Below are 20294 nucleotides of genomic sequence, written 5' to 3' on the forward strand. Positions count from 1 at the left end.
CCTGCTCCAGATTTTGCCTTGAGGTTGACTCCTGAAGCCTTTTCCATAACTGGATGTAGCCACAAGGCAGTGGAGGTTTGGGATCAGAGTTTTCCTTCTCTCAGATGAGCTGCCTTCCCAGGCTAAAGAGTCCCATCTACCCGGTGGCTGTTCAGTCGCCTCTTACAACAAGTACAGCCAAACTGAGGGCCTATTCTTATCCCCAGTGAAGAAAATCCCAAACAAGGTTGGTGCAAGAACACAGCCCTGCTTCACGCCGCTTCGGATGTCAAAGGGGTCTGATGTGGAGCCATCAAAGACAACAGTGCCCTTCATGTCCTTGTGGAAGGATCTGATGATGCTGAGGAGCCTGGGTGGACATCCGATCTTGGGGAGAATCTTGAAGAGGCCATCCCTGCTGACCAGGTCTAGAATGAAGTGCAGGCATTCAAACTCAGTACATTGTGGGATGATGTGTCCAAAGAGGGAGAAGTAGTCCCAAAATATCAAAGCAGCACCACTACCCTATTGTCAGCAGTTTTTCATATCCCTGGTCTTAATGAGGTTAGAATTCACTGACTCTGCAAACTACTGTGATCCAGAAAACTGTGAGTGTACTAGTCTAACCTGTGAGCCAGGATACATGGCCCTCATACTGACCCATAAATTCTTTCTGGCTAACGCATTTGATGCCACAGCTCTACATTATATGTGCACTGCACTGGAGGTTGCATCTGCCATAAATACTGTCGATAGGGCTATTTTCTTCAACCCAAACTTGACTGGCCTAGTGATCTCTCAACTCTTCTTCCCAAATATACGCAGCCCTGGCAAACAGTGAATTGGTAACTGAGGTGTGCGGGACAACTGCTTACAGGTAGAGCCTCCTTATTCATGAGGGTTCCTGGAACCCATGTGAATACCAAATTTTGCGTGGAACCAAGTCACATGAAATTTGGGTTCCACCAAGCTCCGAACACAACTGGGAGCCTTCCTTTGGTCATGTCCAGAGCTGTTCAGAGGCCTGTGGAGGCTGTGCCAGCCTCCAGGGGCCTCAGAAAGGCCTTGGAAAGACTCAGAGGGCAGTTTTCCGGAGTGTAGCACCTCTGGAGGCTCTTCTGAGACCCATGGAGCCCAAGCACAGGACCTCCGTAGGCCTTTCTGATGCCTGTGGAGGCCATGCACCGCCTGTGGAGGCCATGTGCCACTTCCACGGGCTACAGAACGGCCCCTGAAAGCCTTGGAGGCCACTTCTCCATAGGCAACAGGGCTCTGCTCCAGTCACCTCCAGAGGCTCTTCTGAGGCCTGTGGAGACGGCGTGCAGCCTCCGCAGGCATCAGTATGGCCTCTGGATGTCCTAGAGAGGCACTTCTGGTTTTTTGCCTGAAAACCAGAAGTGCATCTCTCGGACCTCCGGAGACCATTGTGAGGCTCGTGGAAGCTGCACACAGCTTCCATGGGTCTCAGAAGAGCCTCCGGAGGTGACTGGAGCATAGCTCTATTGGCCAAGTTTGACTCCATGCAGGTCCTGGGTACCCATGTTGAGTCAGATTCACGAATAAAAATTTTGCTAATAGAGGCTCCACCTGTACTCTGCAATCTTACTAATTTCCATTATGCAGCCTGAGATTTTGGGATGCAAGGACTGGAGCCCTGCCCTGTCCAGTGCCAAGCAAAACCTTTGAAAATATTTGCTTGAGAAATAGAGCAGGTAGTACAAGATGGGAGTGGCTGTTGCTGAAGCCACCAGCTGTGAGCAGGCAGGAAGGGGGGGTGAGAGAATTGAGAAGGTACTGAAGTTGCATGCAGGCTGTTTTTTTACCAAAGTATCCTTGTCTTGCTCGCACTGTGTGCACACATGTACAAACCTATCCTTTTTCCTGGTTGCTGCTGCAACTTCTCCTGGGGCGTGAGCCATTTTTCACTCTAGCAGTTTCAGCCTTGCTCCCCCATCTGTTTGTCTGTCTGTTTGCTCACACTAACATCAGCCCCTCCCTTCCTGCCCAGCAATGCCCATGAGAGGGGAATACAGGGGGTAAATTGTACCTGGGCCTGGAATCGAAAAAGGGGTATGGGAGCCAAAGAATGGCTGCGCACAGCCTCCATAGGCCTCAGAACAGTTCCAGACGCAATTTGAGCAGAGCTCCAGTGACGTCCAGAGGGCTAAAGTGGGGCCAATTCTGGCTCCACACAGGTCCTGGTGACCCATGTTAGTGAATAAAAGTTATGTGAATAAAGAGGCTCCACCTGCATATCGCAAACCATAAAAGGCTGCTTCAGCTCATTTATCACAGGGAAGCTCTCTTCATTAGGGATTACTGTAGTAGAGGACAATGCAGCTGCAGGTTCATCTACTGCTGGCATCTTAAGCAGTTGCAGGATGTTCTTGGGTACTAAAATAGAACTGATTAGCCTTGTGGGTAGCTGATTTCCCTTTGGCCAGTTTAGTCTACTTTTACTCCATACTGTGTCAAAAAACAAGAACAAAAACAACAACCCCCTTCAAGAAACAGAAGAAAACTGATTTTGGTGTTTTCAGGATTAAAGCGGCTGGGTCTGCTTTTACAGCTGTGAACCCATTAAGAGAATTTGCAACATTTCAGTTGAAAGAAGCAATTCATGGTCAGTGGACAGTACTTCCAAATCCTCCTCTGACAGCACTCCTTCTTCCCTATCCAATTTGGCCCCCACACTTGCTGCAACCCACCCCACCAAGGAAAAAGGCTTTCTTTAAAATTAAAATTATTTGGGTTTTGATACCATGGTCCGTTAAAATCTTGCCTATGTGACGTTTCACCCATACCTGTGGTGATGATGAGAGAACAAAGACTCTCCAACTGTCCTAAAGCTGTTCATAGAAAGCAGAACATTTACAGATTGAAACAAGCTTAAATTGCTCGCTTGTAATCTCCTAGTAAAACAGATTACTTTCTCATGACTTCAATTAGCCCTTTTCACATCATTCATCACGCACTTTTCACATCACATAAAATGGAATAAATGGAATTCCGTACCTGGAAATGTCGTGTTCTTGGAAGAGGAAAGGGAGACATTCTTAATAGAGTGGGTATGCCCCTCCCACTGCAAAAGGCAGGGCCTGGCTTGCTTGGTGTCTTCAACTCTGGTGTGGGGGCATCCCAGCTCAGGCCGGAACTGAAGAGATGGGGCTATTCATAACCTCCGCGATGTTAGCGATGTTGGATCATTTGTGGTGTCACCCCCCCCTCAAGGCTGGTACCTGGGGTGGACTGCCCCCTGCCCCTTGCTAGCTACACCACAGTGTTGTAGTGTCCTTGCTCTCAGCCTTGCCCATGGTAAGAGGTCCTGGCAGGTAAGAGGTCCTGGCAGGTAAGAGGTCCTGTGTAAGCATCCCAAGGAATTGGGTGAATGAATGCATCTCACTGAGAGGTAGCTAATCAGAGTCAGCAGTGCTTAGCAAATGCTTGTAACTAAGAAGCCTGTCTGCACAGCTCATTGCTCCTGATCATCAGGGTTGCTGTGGTGAGCTTCTTGTTCAAAGTGAGGAGCACATCAGTGAAGAGATGTGGCTTGGAAGGCGTGTGCAACAAGGCCACACCAAAACTAGTTTAAATTACAAGTTCTTAAAAAATTCCTCAGACTGTCTAAAGGACCCTGTTATGTGATGACAAGGCAAGGTCAATCTGGAGATCCTGGGAAGTCTCTTCCCTTAGGAAAACTCAAATAATCTGATCCTGTCTGCTCGGAGAGAGGAGTTTTCTAGATGCAAGGACTCAGGTACCCTAGAACCACTGAGAAGGTAGAATACATAAGAAGAGCCCTGCTGGATCAGACCAAAGGCCCATATAGTCCAACTTCCTTTATATCACACTGGTCCATTAGATGCCTCAGAGATCATACAAGACCACAAGAGACCCACATCCTGTTGCCATTCCCTTGCATCTGAATCTTGCATTTATATTAAGCAGAATATAAATGACTTAATGAAAAAAATAGAGAGGAAGAGTTCTGTTGAAGTAGGTCAAAGCTCCATCTAGTGCAGCATTCCAATTTCAGTGGTGGCCAGCTGTGCTTCTAAGAATCCCACAAACAGGGCATGAAGGCAAGACTCTCCCTAGCAAAAGCAGTATTCAAAAGCCACTAAGGGATTCTCAAGAATCTGCTTATTGTGACAGGTAGCCACTAGATATGCAATGGCCTTGCAAAATATAACACATGCAGTATATTCAAGTCAGTCCCATTTGGCAATAATCTTCCAGGCTTTTCCAAGGTCAGGATTCTCTAAGAGTAGCTTGACATGACATTGTATTTTCTTTTATATACAAACATGCTGCAGGGAGGCATAGTTTATTTAGAGTTCCCCTGTAGCAAGAGCCCCCATTTAAAACAAGGAATTATGTTATAAAATTTGTGAATCTCTTAGTGCGATAGCTAGAAGACTAAGTATTAGTATAGTAGCCAAGAGAATGAGTTGCAAATCAGAACTTCTCCAGTTCAGGTCTTGTCTCTGTCATGAAATCAATCAAAGACCAAAGTGTTCTTGGTCAGATGTCCTTGACTCCAGATGTCCTTGAATCCTCCATCCTTACTGGAGGCCCAAAAGTCACCATCTGAGGCAGCTATTTTCACTACATGAATAGGCAGTCTCCAGAAGACTAAATTACAACCTTTAAAGCAATCCAAAGCTTTTTGCTTTTTGTGCACCTGCTCTTCACCACTATGAGCAGGTGCACAATCTTGAAGAGCATATGTCCAGATTATACTTTGCTAAAGTGTCAGTTTGATTTTTTCAAAAACCACAACCTTGCTCACTCTTCAAGTTTGGTGCAATGGCCAGGTGAAGTGGCTGGGCAGATGATTGACTGGGGGAAGAGGCAGGTAGTGCAAGGTACCCTCTGACAGTTTGCTAACTCTACTATTCCACTGCTTGAAGCAGATGCCTCTTCCAAGCTCATGTATGGGCCACCCTTGGCTATCACATGCACCTCAACCCTCCTCCTGTGGGAGTCTGTATATAGTGCTGTAGACATTTTTTTCTGTGGTTTAGAAAATGTATGAGACTCCCCACTTTTCAGTTGGAGCCACACAGCCACATACAATGCTATAAGGTTGAATTATAACTTCTCTTTCTCTAAGTACATAGACAGAAAGGCTTAATGCTCAATAGGCAGGGATACAAGATACAAGAGTAGGATTAAGAGCACCTGCTTGAAGAGATTGTCACCAATTTCACATACAACATTAGAACTCATCCTACTGAAGCCTCCTCTTTCCTTCTCCCAAGTGCTGCCACGGGAGCCTCACTGACCTTGTGACCTGCTTGTGGAAATCAGTCAGCTGCTTGTGTGTCACCTGCATGGCTCCCCCTGTCGTTTCCTTTGGTAAGCCCTTCAAGGAATTCTCCAGCCAGCAGCAGAAGGTCTGAGGAGTGGGTTAGGAAGAAAAAAACCACAAAGCTTTTCAATAAGATAGCAGTGATTCTAAAGACAAGGACTTTCAAGTTACATGAGCTTCTCCAAATAAAAAAAAGCTACAGTTCTGAATTCTTTAATTGAATATGTATGCCTGATGCACTTACACTAGATGCATTAAAAATAAAGAAGGATACCACCTTCTAGGCTATTCCACCACTAGGCTATTCCACTATAACTCTGCAGATTCTGATACGTTAACACTTGGTCTCTCTCTGCAAGACCAACTCCCATAAAGTTAATCTAAGTGATAATCAGAGAGATGGGGACAATAGCTCAGTGGTAGAGCACATGCTTTGGATGCAGAAAATCTTGGGTCCAGTTCCCAGCATTCCAGTTTAAATGATGTGACACAGCAGGGCTTCTTAGCTAATTAAATTCTGCTCGGTAAAAGGACAGCTTAGATGAGTCAGAGCCTACTTCTAGAAGTGGGAAGACTGAATTGAAAACCAGTCCTAATAGGTGGAAACTACTTACCAATCCCTAGGATGGCTAAGCAATCACTAAAGAGAAACTGTAAAAAACCCAAGAACCATGATACCAAGGTGGTACAGACCACAACTTCTAAATGGGGAAAAAATTAAGAGTTCAATTAATAAGAGAGTACAAGGTGAATTGATCCTGTAGAAAGACAGAATAAAAACTAGAAGTGGAAAAATGTCCTCCTATCTATACCATGAAGAACCCCCGTTAAAAACCTGACCTTCTTCTCTAATAGATAAGAGAATATTCCTAGATGGAGGGTAAAAAATTATAGTGGTTTTCAAACTCAGGAAGTGCAGAATGTGTTTGGGGGTGCTTTCGCTCTGGTTTGCACTTTTTAAAAACTTTCCATCTCGTAATATTCTCTTACCAATCAAGTTCTTAAATGGGATTAACTTTCTTCCTCCTCCTCCTCCTTCAGCGTTTGTCTGGTGTGGTGGCAGGGTCCACTATTTTGGATCGGAATCGGAGAAATTAATTTTATACTATCTATTAAAGAAACAAATTGAGGCTCTGATGACAGCCTTATGAATTTTCTCATGGGAAGCTCTATGATACAAACTGAAAAAAGTGCCCTCCACATGAGTGGGACAAAATATCAATTGACACAGGTCCATAATGGCCAAGAATTCCTCAGCTGCTTCAAATGTGGGGGCTTCAGCATGAATGAAGAAATCTTCCCAGGCAGTAAGTCTGGATGAAGCCAACATCGCCTTTAATAACGCCTCCAACAGTTGGAGGGAATATTGGGCAGCAGTGTGGGAAATACACCAACAGAATTTTCATTGTATCTTGGTCATTCATCACCAGACATACAAATTCAAGATCTGAAGGCTGACAGACCAGGTATCTCAATAGGGGAATACATTAAATGTTGGCAGCTGTGATTAGGCACTTTGCTTATAGGTGGTAGATGTGAGAGTGAGAAATACTGCTGTGCTTCATTTGTTGGGGAGCTGATCTACAAAGTCAGTTATAAATCAGATTCACAACAAATGAAGTAGAGCAGTGGTTCTCACATTTTTACTACTAGGACCCACTTTTTAGAATCAGAATTTGTCAAAACCCACTGGAAATGATGTAATGACTGTAAGTGACATTATCAAGCAAGAAGAGTTTTAACAATCCTAGATTGCAATCCTACCCATTCATATCAGGAGTAAGTCCTATTTACTATCATTGTTAAAAGCATATACAGGTAGAGACTCATTATTCAGGAGGATTCTATTCCAAGAACTCACTGTGGATGGCAAAAAATGCACTATAGCAAATCAATTTAAAGAACAAAAATTTAAAAACCGCCTTGCTGACGTTTTGAAATGCACAAAGAGGCCATCTGTCTCTCTCCAGACACTTAGGCTTTACTAGGAGGCAGTAACCCCTCCCTTCACCAGGAGCCCCAGCAAGGGGGAAAGAATGCAGAAGGTGTTAATTACTGCATTCTATTACTGGATTCTTGCATTCTAGTCCCTGTTTGTGACTTCTGCAAAACACCACCATATTTGTGGGAGCTTTGGGGAACAACTGTTTTTGCTACATGACCAATTCTTATTATCCCTTGGAACAGCATTTTTCAAACTATGGGTCAGGACCCCACTATGTGAGTTACAAGCCAATTTTAGGTGGGTCATTGAAAATAAAGAGCTGAAAATACTGGGTACAGAGCTGCTGGGCAGGGCAGGCTGCTGGTGGGAGACAGCCATGGTGCTTTACCTTGAATAAGTGGAAAAGGGGCAGAGCTCTGTGATTGGAGAAGGATCCAAGTCTGCTTTGACTTCGAGATGACATGTTTGCATTCTGAGTTATGCAAAATAACAGTCTGAGCATGCTGTGTAATGGGACCTTTGTGTAATCGTGGCTTAGGTTTGAAACCTAAATTGATGATGCCACTATAATGACTGACAACCATTGCTTTAGGAGACAAATAGGGAAAATTGACTGAATAGGAGCATTCTGCAAGATCTACCTGAAAGTTATTGAAGCTGAAGGAAGGAAAAGTTAGATCCCATTTCCTATGAAATAACATAAGAACAGCCCCACTGGATCAGGCCATAGGCCCATCTAGTCCAGCTTCCTGTATCTCACAGCGGCCCACCAAATGCCCAGGAAGCACACAAGACAACAAGAGACCTGCAAGGCTTCCTGCGAATTGTAGTTAAGAACATAAGAACAGCCCCACTGGATCAGGCCACAGGCCCATCTAGTCCAGCTTCCTGGATCTCACAGTGGCCCACCAAATGCCCCAGGGAGCACACCAGATAACAAGAAGACCTGCAAGGCTTCCTGGGAATTGTAGTTAAGAAAATAAGAACAGCCCCACTGGATAAGGCCACAGGCCCATCTAGTCCAGCTTCCTGTATCTCACAGCGGCCCACCAAATGCCCCAGGGAGCACACCAGATAACAAGACCTGCAAGGCCTCCTGGGAATTGTAGTTTAAGAACATAAGAACAGCCCCACTGGATCAGGCCATAGGCCCATCTAGTCCAGCTTCCTGTATCTCACAGCGGCCCACCAAATGCCCCAGGGAGCACACCAGATAACAAGAAGACCTGCAAGGCTTCCTGGGAATTGTAGTTAAGAACATAGGAACAGCCCCACTGGATCAGGCCAGAGGCCCATCTAGTCCAGCTTCCTGTATCTCACAGCGGCCCACCAAATGCCCCAGGGAGCGCACTAGACAACAAGAGACCTGCAAGGCTTTCTGGGAATTGTAGTTAAGAACATAAGAACAGCCCCACTGGATAAGGCCACAGGCCCATCTAGTCCAGCTTCCTGTATCTCACAGCACCCCACCAAATGCCCCAGGGAGCACACCAGATAACAAGAGACCTGCAAGGCTTCCTGGGAATTGTAGTTTAAGAACATAAGAACAGCCCCACTGGATCAGGCCATAGGCCCATCTAGTCCAGCTTCCTGTATCTCACAGCACCCCACCAAATGCCCCAGGGAGCACACCAGATAACAAGAGACCTGCAAGGCTTCCTGGGAATTGTAGTTAAGAACATAAGAACAGCCCCACTGGATCAGGCCATAGGCCCATCTAGTCCAGCTTCCTGTATCTCACAGCAGCCCACCAAATGCCCCAAGGAGCACACCAGATAACAAGAGACCTGCAAGGCATCCTGGGAATTGTAGTTAATAACAGCCCCACAGGTCCAGGCCATAGGCCCATCTAGTCCAGCTTCCTGTATCTCACAGCGGCCCACCAAATGCCCCAGGGAGCGCACTAGACAACAAGAGACCTGCAAGGCTTTCTGGGAATTGTAGTTAAGAACATAAGAACAGCCCCACTGGATAAGGCCACAGGCCCATCTAGTCCAGCTTCCTGTATCTCACAGCGGCCCACCAAATGCCCCAGGGAGCACACCAGATAACGAGACCTCATCCTGGTGCCCTCCCTTGCATCTGGCATTCTGACATAGCCCATTTCTAAAATCAGGAGGTTGCACAAGTTGACCTTAGAGATATTTGAGGGCACTCCTTAGTTCAGTGTTATTCAAACTATGCGGTGCGGCTCTTTAGGGAGGCGCCAGGAACTCAAAGGGGAGGCATGGGATGTCTTCTTGCAGCAATACAGTCACACCCCTGGGCAGAATATGAGCCCATCTTCTGCCCGTAGTCTGCACTTTTTTTAAAAGCAGAAGAAATGGGAGTTGCGCAGCTCCGCCCTCTTCTCCCTCCACTCCGAGGCTGTTGCTTTCTGTGTTTGCTGCATGTTGTTTCCAAAGCTCTTCAACCCCCATCTGGAAAGTACCAAGCATGCTCAGCTTGCAGTCCTTAACCCTTGCTGATCCTTGTCTGGTTGGTTCCTAGTTCCCAGCCTGGGATCGCTTCTCAGCAAAGTGAAATCTCTCTTTTCAACCCCCTCCCTCTTCCACTCACCCCTTTCAATCTCCAAACCTTCCCGCTTTCCTCCCCCTCCCCAAATAAAACACTTCCTATTTTACCAGTCATCAGGACGCTTAAAGTTGCTTCCATGCAGTTGGCAAAGGGGGAGGGGAGGGACAAGCACACACTTTACTTGGCCAGGAGCAGAAAAAGGGGTGAAAACAGAAAAGCTGTTTTTAAAGTGATTTATTAATCTTGTTGTTTACTGAAGAGGAAAGTCTGTATTTTTAAAGTGATGAATCTTGCTATTTGAAGGGAATAGTTATCAGCCATTGATGAAGTGATTTACAGCCCAATCCTATCCACGCTTTCCTGGGAGTAAGCCCCATTGACTCTAATGGGACTTACTTCTGAGTAGACATGCATAAGCTTGAGCTGTGCATCTCCTAGTATAGGAGACAAATCAGCTTTCTAACCAAATTCTTATCAGCTCTGATATATTTTCATGGTCTATTTTTGTTTTCCCCACCAGCTGCTGGAAAAATTTAATTTCATTAAATTAATAAAGGGTTCAATCCTATCCAAGGAGAATAAGAGAAATGACTAGTTGGATTGAGGTCCACAGGGGTGTGTGTGTGTAATGCGGGTCAGACTGGTTGTTCACAAAGTTCATTTGATAAAACAATTCTATTGATATGCTTACAAAGTTAAAAAAATCGATGGTAAGGCCACACCTGGAGTATTGTGTCCAGTTCTGGTCGCCGCATCTCAAAAAAGACATAGTGGAAATGGAAAAGGTGCAAAAGAGAGCGACTAAGATGATTACGGGGCTGGGGCACCTTCCTTATGAGGAAAGGCTACGGCGTTTGGGCCTCTTCAGCCTAGAAAAGAGACGCTTGAGGGGGGACATGATTGAGACATACAAAATTATGCAGGGGATGGACAGAGTGGATAGGGAGATGCTCTTTACACTCTCACATAATACCAGAACCAGGGGACATCCACTAAAATTGAGTGTTGGGCGGGTTAGGACAGACAAAAGAAAATATTTCTTTACTCAGCGCGTGGTCAGTCTGTGGAACTCCTTGCCACAGGATGTGGTGCTGGCGTCTAGCCTAGACGCCTTTAAAAGGGGATTGGACGAGTTTCTGGAGGAAAAATCCATTATGGGGTACAAGCCATGATGTGTATGCGCAACCTCCTGATTTTAGGAATGGGTTAAGTCAGAATGCCAGATGTAGGGGAGAGCACCAGGACGAGGTCTCTTGTTATCTGGTGTGCTCCCTGGGGCATTTGGTGGGCCGCTGTGAGATACAGGAAGCTGGACTAGATGGGCCTATGGCCTGATCCAGTGGGGCTGTTCTTATGTTCTTATGTTCTTATGAGTCCTCCTGGACCAGACAAAATCTACCTACTCCAGCATCCTGTCTCCAACAGTGATCATTTATAAAGCATGTATATTGCTGTGTATTAATAATATATTTTTAAGATCTGCATTTAATTAATGATATGATTAATATAATTAATATTAATATAGTTAATATATATATTTAATATTTAATATTATATTATAATAAATATAATATTATATTTAATATAGTTAATATTTCTGGCCACTTCCAGTCTGGCTGGAGTGAGCATTTGCAGAATGGTGGAGAGGGAATGAAGGAAGGAAAAGAAAGATAAAGGGAGAACAGGATTGAGAGTATTTTCCACTTGGTGGCCCATTTTGCAAACAAACAATCTTCCCAGTGTGCATTTTGTTTTCCTTTCCAATGGAGCAAAGAAATACCAACTAAAAAGCTTGGAGGGCAAGCCAGACATGGAAACAGCGTAGTGGAGGTGGCCGATACTCTCCACAGTGGTGTTGGACAAGGAGGAGGATAGGTGGCTAGGGAGCTTCCAGGTTTGCCCAAGGGAAAAGTTTCCCCTTTCTCCTCCCTACCTCCTCGCACTCTCACAGGGTATGGGTATGAGATCATGGCTTCCCAGGTGCCCCCTCCACCTTCTTGTCATGAAAAATGATCTGCAAGACTAGGAAAGGGCCACACTATGGATGGGCCAAAATCCTGGCTCATGTCAGGCAACTCTCATCCAAGCCTAAAATCAAGAGGAGTATCTCTGGGTTTAACAGTGGAATCCTATGAATGCCTACTCATAAGTAAGCTCCATGGATTTCAGTGGCACTTACTCCCATGTAAATGCTTAGGGTTGCAGCCTCATCCTCTTGCTTGAAGTCCCTCCCCTTAGAGATGTTCATCACCTTTATTCCTTTTTGAGGGGAGGGGGCCTATGGGAATTCTCACCCCTAGCGCTGATGCAGGCACCAGGAGAGCCTGATTCACACACGGGCATTCATTCATCCATTTATTCGCTTGTTCATTCATTCATTCATTTATACCTCACCTTTCCACCCCACTTAAGGGCCCTCATAGTGGCTTAGCCATTTAGCAGTGTGTACATTGACATTCCACAAGCATCCTACTGCTGCAGGCACTAGGAGAGCATGATTCACACCCTCAGCATTTGAGTATTTCCTTCTCCATAATTTGCTGCTATTTAATTCCTAGTGAGAACTAAGTACATATTTCTCCAGGAGCTTCCCTGGGTCTTAGAATACCTAATAATGCCTCTCCTTGCCCACAAAAAAGTTACTTCCAGTTTCCTGAGGAAACCAGAAGTTGTGATTTTTCGGCCATTCTGAGCCTAACAGAAGCAGTGTGTGCGTCTGTGGGGCTCAGAAAAGCCTCCGGAGGCAAGGGGAGTACCGCTCCCCTTAGCTTCAGAGGTTTAGAACAGGCTTAGAACAGATCGATTAATGTTGGCAACAACGCATTAAATGCTGCACACCTAAATTCCTAAAAACCACGATTTCCACAATTTTGGTCACTAGTGGTATCACCCCCTCTCCCAAGAGTGTTACCTTACTAATACCTTATTGGTTCCATGCTGTGTCATAATAATATCTCACTGGCTCTTTGAACGATCAGCCTCATTGGTCCTTTTTGAATTAAGAAAATATACTTTTTATGATATACTTTTTATGATATAGACAGTTGCATTTTTGTTTTCTGGTTTTTGGCCATAACTTTTGAATGGAATTGAGATATTTCACTTCAGTTTGTTTCACTGCTTTATGCTGTAAATTACACATTGAATGGTATATCACATGATGGTATTATTCCTAACAACCATGATTTTAGCAATTTTGATCAGATCAGATCAGAAATCTTTATTGGCATCACAGACAACAAATAAAAGCAAGCAGAAGAGAAACAGCCAATAAAATAACCTAAAAAAATCACATATCTTCCAATAGATATGTGGAAAAAGAGCTGAACTATAGACACACACAGTTCCCCCTACACAGCTTCTCAATTATCATAGCTCATATATAGATCATGGAGATGTTTGCGCCTATTAAAAATCAGACAAAGACACGGCACTCATACAAATGGATTCTTGATCTCTTCCTGCTAACAAGAAACGCACCATGTCCTGCCCCTCCCCCCGGGGGGGTAACTATCTGATCTAAGTATTGTAGTCACAGATCATTATATAAGCAGCAAGTAAACATCATATGCGCTAGAGTCTCAACAGTACATTTATCACAAGGACATGATCTTCTGCTTATCTCCATCACCCAAAAATCTATCCCTTAGGAGATTAGATGGAAATATATTGAACCTAGCTATGGTGAAGGCTCGGCATTCCTGGGGATTGGTCAAACAGTATAAATAATTGCAGCTTGATTCTTGCACCCAGGAGAAATGAAAAAAGGGGTTAGCAAGTTTTTCTAGCTGCCGCTGTTAGTTCTTGTTTTTCTATATCTCACAATCTAATCCTTACCATATATGCTAGATACTGGAAAGATATTAAAATTCCAATGAAAAATGAATTAATAGAGAAAATAATGAATGTGGCGGAAATGGATAGGCTTACAGAGATTTTGGATCAACAGCGTAAACCGACACAGACAGAGCAATGGAGACCATTTTATGCTTGGTTGAAAATGAAGTTGTAGATGTATAAGATAGGACATTTAGATGAATATATTGTATACATGACATATTATACAGGATATGATATGATAGATAAATGATATTAAGAGGTTAAAGTAGAACAGGAACAAGATTAGAAGATATGTATTGTTTGTTCAGATATATTGATATATGATTGCCTGCACCCTCCAACAGTGTGTTTTTGTGTTTTTTTTTGTGTTGTGTATTGAGTTTGTGTTTGTTATGTGTTTGTTTATATTTGTTGTTTGTTTTTATTTTGGAAAATAATTTTTAAAAAATTAAATTATTATTAATTGAAAATTAATAAAAAAAATTAAAGGCTGCAACTGGTTCATCATGTTTGAGTACTTTTAGACATTTGCTGGCAGAAAATAACATTTTTGATCAAAAAAGATCAAGCAAAGATAATTTGCATGAGGACTTGACCTATCTCTTTTCAAAAGCAACTCAAAGTACATTGGAGACATCCCAAAGGCCCAGAGGAGGAAAGGGTAAAGTCTGCCAATATGCTCCATTAGCTTGTAGGGGTTCTGAAGCTACAAAAATTTCTTTCTTTCCTCAGGTCTACAATCTAACTATAAGCTATCTGGCGAGTATATGTTGCAGTGCTCAGAGATACACTTGACCAGTATTGTGGACAGGTGTCAGACAGTTGCTTGACAGCATTAGTGGCACTGCTGAGAGGCAGCCCTCAGGTCTTTCAGAAATGACAGGCTGACCTGTAGTATGGACTGGAGATGTCATAGGTTACCATTTGACAGCATCTTTTGTGGAGCTGCTGAGAGAAGCAACAGGCTGACCTGTAGTTAGGTGCAATGAATGTGGTGCCACACTGCACAGCATTTCATTGGGGTTGGCTGCCTCCCAGGGAAGTGTAGAGGAGGGTATGGGGACGAGGGGCCAGGGAGGTCACCCATTCTTCCACCAGAAGTGACCAGGGGAAGGGTGATGGCAGAGGCAGGAACAACAAAGTGCTCAGATGGCCTAGTGGTCTGAGGCACTGGCAGTGGTAGTAGGGTCCCATGTACAGGCAGCCTGTCTTTTGTTGAAGACAGGAGGGGTGTGCTCCGATATGATATAAAGGAGCATATGGGGAGATGATGAGGAGGACTCAAGTCAGTGGCCCTCTGACATCAGAGAGTAGTCAGAGGATGGCACAATATAGACCATAAGAGATTGCCAACTGCACATGCCCTAAAGTTGTGTGTGAGAGAGGCAGCTTGTTGTTTTCTGAAGACAAGAGGGGTGCTCTGATATGATGTTAAGGAGCATGTGGGGAGATGATGAGGAGGAGAACCCAAAGCCAGTGGCCCTGTGATACCACAGCCCAGAGCAGTCTGAGGGTAGCATGATGTGGAGCACTAGGGATTGTCAAGCGCACGTGCCTGAAACTGTACATGAAAGAGGTACTAGCAGTGGCAATTCCTCACACCACCAGCCTCTGCCACCAGCACAAGTGTCATGCTGTTTCCACTATGGCATGGCTGTGTGACACTTATGGTGAATAGGATGTTCCCTGGTTTCTGAGGCTCTGACAGCAGTGATTCCCAGCAGGGTCACAAATCCAGAAATGACAGGGGTGTGAAATGACAGTTTTGGAGGATGTTCTGTCATGTACTCTGTCCCTTTCCCAGAGGGCAGCAGTGCCCACAGGTAGGCGTCTTTGCTAGGGTTTGGCTAGGGCCCCAACTACAACTACACACTTGGATTATGCAGACCTGGGCAAGGTGAACCAGGCCCAAGAGGTGACAGCCAGGTTAAGTGTGCACCATGCAGGGCTGCCACCCTGGAAGAGACTTTTGAAAAAAACTTCAGTGACTGCAGCAGGCCAGTTAGGGAAGGAGGCAGGCAGACAGGGAATACACTGCAACCAGCATGGCCACCACAGAACAGCCCAATAGAGCAGTGGGACAGAGACTTGGGATGCTCTCCCTACCCACAAATCACCCACTACCACACTGCAAGGAAGCAGACATGGGTGAAACTACTGCAAGAACATTTATTGAAGAACACAACCATTGACTCGCTGTCTGGCAAACTTATCATCTGTGTTGCACTTAAGAAAAATAATCTTCTCTAGGAGACTGGACCCCAGTTTGCTGTGGTGAGGCCACATCACTAGGCCACCTTCGCTGAACACCCACTCAGCAGGAACCAGGAACAGGTTCAGAGCAGCAGTGTGAACAGGCAAGCTCCTTGCAATGACTTTTCCAGAACTCTTGGATGGGATGGTACTTGGCACTCTGCTTGGGCAAGACAATGTAGAGCTGTATCTTGCACTTCAAACTGATTGTGCACGAGGGGGTGGTGGCATTCTCAGCATTGTCAACCTCTGGGTAGTCACGTAGAGAGGAGGTACAAGTTCTCTTTCAAGGAGCTTGAACCTCAGTGGGGGTCATGAACTGCGGAGACCTCTTCAGAGTATTTGGAATAACAAGGTTTTAGAACTGCCAGAGTTCAGAAACCACCTTCTCCCTCACCAGGAGGGAGTCTTCCTCTCAGTCACTAATCTTGCACAGCCACCGAAAATGGAAGCTGGGGTCCAACACTACAGTCTGTACTCAATGAACTTGAGTGGTTTATTCTCTGGGCCCTATGGTATGGGCATCAAACTGGCAATCACCAGCATTCCTCAATTCACCAAAAAGGGTTGCAGAGCTATGCTCAGTTCTTTCAGCTGTGAGTACTGAGGAAAGATTTCAAATTCAACAAACTCGCTTCATCCAGCACTGTCCTCAGCCACTCTTCTTCCAGAGCCAGAAACCAATTGATTGGTACAGGGTGCTGTTCTGGACTTGAGGAATGTGCAAGTTGGCTCCAAAGCTCCTCTCAAACATGTTTTTGAAGACAGTGCTGGTGGGAAGCAGACCACACACCTTTGATACCTCGGCAAGGGTGGTTTGGATCTTGTCTCCTTTAATCCATCACTGACACAGAGCTGGAAGCTGTGCTCAAAGCACAAGAGCCTCTTCAAAGAATTGCTTGGGTCTGCTGATTCTACTGCACAAAGGAAGAAATCATGTCTTCCACATTGTGCCGGAGGTCCGTGTTCTCCAAGCTGGCGCTCTCAGGGAGGCAGGCCTCATCCTCTTCATCCTCAATGTTGTCCCAGTTCTCCTGGGAATGGAAGTCTGCTGTGAATGCATTCACCATGTTTCCCCTGTTGTCTGTCACCACATACTGCACCTTTCTTTGATTTGGAAAGAGGTGCACACCCCTTCAGAGACCTCTTAGATGTTCATGCCTGTATGCCTCATCAGAAATCATTGGCAAACAATTGGCAAACAATGGTCTGGTCTTCAACTGAAAGTCTACGATCACATGTGCCGTTACTTCAAGGAAGCCGTGCATTTTCCAGTCTGACCAGATGTCAAGGATCAGAGCCACATTACCTGCCTGGTAATGCCAGAAAACTGCAGACTTCACCTTTAGCCGTGGAGTACTATTTCAATTAAAATCAGCATTTAACTCTTAAAAATGATGGTTGAGCTCCTCACAGAAACATTGAAATTCCGACCTGTCCACCAACAACAAAGGGAGGGAACACCCAAAGATTAATTCACGGACAACAGGCCACAGAATTCTCTTCTGCCTTGAGTTGACAGCTGCGTAAGCATTGCAGCACTTCTGTACTGCAGCGAGTCATGGACTCTTCACTCACAACAGGAGAGGAAACTGAATGCTTTCCACATGCGCTGCCTCCGACGTATTCTCGGCATCACCTGGCAAGACAAAGTTCCAAACAACACAGTCCTGGAACGTGCTGGAGTCCCTAGCATGTATGCACTACTGAAACAGAGATGCCTGCGTTGGCTCGGTCATGTTGTGAGAATGGATGATGGCCGGATCCCAAAGGATCTCCTCTATGGAGAACTCGTGCAAGGAAAGCACCCTACAGGTAGACCACAGCTGTGATACAAGGACATCTGCAAGAGGGATCTGAAGGCCTTAGGAGTGGACCTCAACAAGTGGGAAACCCTGGCCTCTGAGCGGCCCGCTTGGAGGCAGGCTGTGCAACATGGCCTTTCCCAGTTTGAAGAGACACCTGGCCAACAGACTGAGGCAAAGAGGCAAAGAAGGAAGGCCCATAGCCAGGGAGACAGGCCAGGGACAGACTGCACTTGCTCCCAGTGTGGAAGGGATTGTCACTCCCGAATCGGCCTTTTCAGCCACATTAGATGCTGTTCCAGAACCACCTTTCAGAGCGCGATACCATAGTCTTTTGAGACTGAAGGTTGCCAACTACTAAGCATTGATTTGGCCCTGATCCGCACTCTTTCTAGGAGAGGATACGATATCAGACAGTGTGGTCTGGATGGAGGAGGGCATGGTGGTGGCAGCACGGCTAGAACACTCTGTGCGTACAGAACATTCAAACTCTTCCACCTTCATCGATGACAGCCTTGAGATGCCTGAGGGATTTGGAGGTGGTGGATAATTTGTTGCTGATAGTGGTCTGGCAGAAAACTCACTGAGCAGAGCTATGGTTGTTGGCCAGTTTCTGCAAGTTGGTGAACTCAAAAGATATTGGTTTCCTGCATCAGTTTGCAACAACTCATTGCAAACAAATAGTGGTAGTATGCAGCAGTCTAATCTGTCTGAGGGTTAAAAGCAGGGAATTTGTGAGTTGGGATGCAGCCAAAGATAGGCTCTGCTCACCCAGGTAGGACAGCAGGTGAGAAAAACAGGTCTGGAAAGGTGGTTGAATGGCTGGACTTAATTGGTAGCCTCCTGCTGCTCCTAGGAAAAGTCAGGCACCACTGCTCAGATGCAAACACTGACTACTATTATTATGTATCTCAACAAAGTTAGGCAGGAAAGGAAAAAATACACTGTTTCTCTGGAAGACTTTCTAATTTATTGCCAGAATAGCCTGCCTGAGGCCTACCTGTGTGTGTCGGGCAGAACAAGTGTAACAGACAGACCAAAATATATTAGATTCTTGGGAGGAAGGTCAGCTGAAGCTGTCTCCCAAACAGAAAAAGAACAGAAACACTGCCTTTCTGTGCTGGAGAAAAATCTTACTAGACAACTGCCTGCTGGAAATTAAACACTTCTCTTAATCTCTTGTGAGTATAATGCTTTCTTTTTCTTCTTCTGAACTTAAGCTGCCTCTGCAGACCCCAAACTGAATGCTGGCCTTAGCTAGCTGCTGGCTACTAGCTGAGCTCCCGTCCCAAATAGAAAAAGAAAGAACATAAACCCTGCCTTTCTTTGCTGGAGAAAAACACACTGCAATTGAAAATGCTGCCTTCTCCTAATGTCTTGTCTTCTTGTACCTGAACTTTGGCTGCCTATTGCAATCTCTAAAAGAAAAAACGGAGAAGAAAAGAACAGATGCAAGGAAACCATAAGCTGCAATGCTGGCTGGTTGTGGCTGCTAAGGAAAACATTTTTTGGAAACGCTGTGCAGTGTGCACAGTTATGCATCTGATTAAAGCAACCTGCTCCTGAGTAGAATAAAGACCCCCTAAAAAAAGAAAGTACCGCAGATTGGCTTCATTTTCTGCAGAAGTATCCCAAAGCTCCTGCCTGTCTAGCCAGAAAACTAAGGAACACTGCCTGGGTTTTGTGCTGGGAATGCATGAGAAAAAGCGCATGCACGTTGCTGCGGTGCTGTATGGCAGCAAGCAAGCGAGCAATCGATTGATGAATGAGCACATATGGCTTGGGTGCCTCCTTTTATTGCTCCAGGAATTAATTTCCTGCCTCCTCCTGCCCCTCCCCCACCTGCAAAACCCAAGCCAAATACCTATGGTCAAAAACAGTTCCTTGCTCCTTCTATCCTCCTCCCCCTGCCTCTGATGCAAAATCAGAAGAAGCACTTCCGGATGGGTGCATGAAATCTTTTGGGCAACACAGTGGTACAACAGCATCAGAGGTGCTGTGAGCACCTTAAGCTGTTTCTGGATGACTTGAATGACCCAGCAACTCCCAAAGCAACCCCAGACTCAAATACTTTCCCAAGTCATCCACGTGCATGACTTCGCACAAGTCAGCAAGAACTGCACATCTTTGTGATGAACTTGAGTCATCTGACTCGAATTCTCATCCCTGGTTTCTTCTAACAATAATTCTTTAAAGAATAATTACCCTTAGCCCCCAAATTCTAAAAAAATCACATCAGAATGTGAAGGGAAATGAGAATGTCTTACTATAAATTTACGCTCTGAGAAGAAAGAGAAGGGCATTCCTAATTTTTCAGAACTGTTTCTCCCATGACACTGGAGTCAGAGCCAGCAAGCTGAATTGCATTCTTCTCCTATGTGGAGGGGTTCCCACCTTTTCATATCCTTGACATAAGTGAAACTTTAGTGATTAGGACCTCTGCAATATTCAAAAGACTGTCTCAAATGAGAGAAACACATCAGTTTTGTAGTGCTTACTAATTGTATGTAGTGATTACCAAGTTGCTGCCTTAAAAAATTCTCCCAAGTATGCCCCAAAAGCTATGGAAACCACTGTCCCCCTGCACTGAGGTCCCTGCTAGTAGCCCTTGCCCTAACAACAGGTGTGCCAACTCAGTGCC

General features: G+C 45.2%; 1 protein-coding gene across 2 annotated transcripts in view; it reads right to left on the minus strand.

The window, feature by feature from the left end:
• The window catches only part of TNPO3 (transportin 3), a 291077-nt gene that overhangs the window by 23773 nt on the left and 247010 nt on the right, over window positions 1-20294 (minus strand). For both annotated transcript variants that reach the window (XM_066634005.1, XM_066634006.1), the window contains one exon: window positions 5268-5380. In XM_066634005.1, the coding sequence (XP_066490102.1) occupies window positions 5268-5380 (113 nt within the window). The remainder of the gene's footprint in view (window positions 1-5267; window positions 5381-20294) is intronic.

This window comes from Tiliqua scincoides, chromosome 7 (assembly GCF_035046505.1).
Source record: "Tiliqua scincoides isolate rTilSci1 chromosome 7, rTilSci1.hap2, whole genome shotgun sequence".
Lineage (NCBI taxonomy): Eukaryota > Metazoa > Chordata > Lepidosauria > Squamata > Scincidae > Tiliqua > Tiliqua scincoides.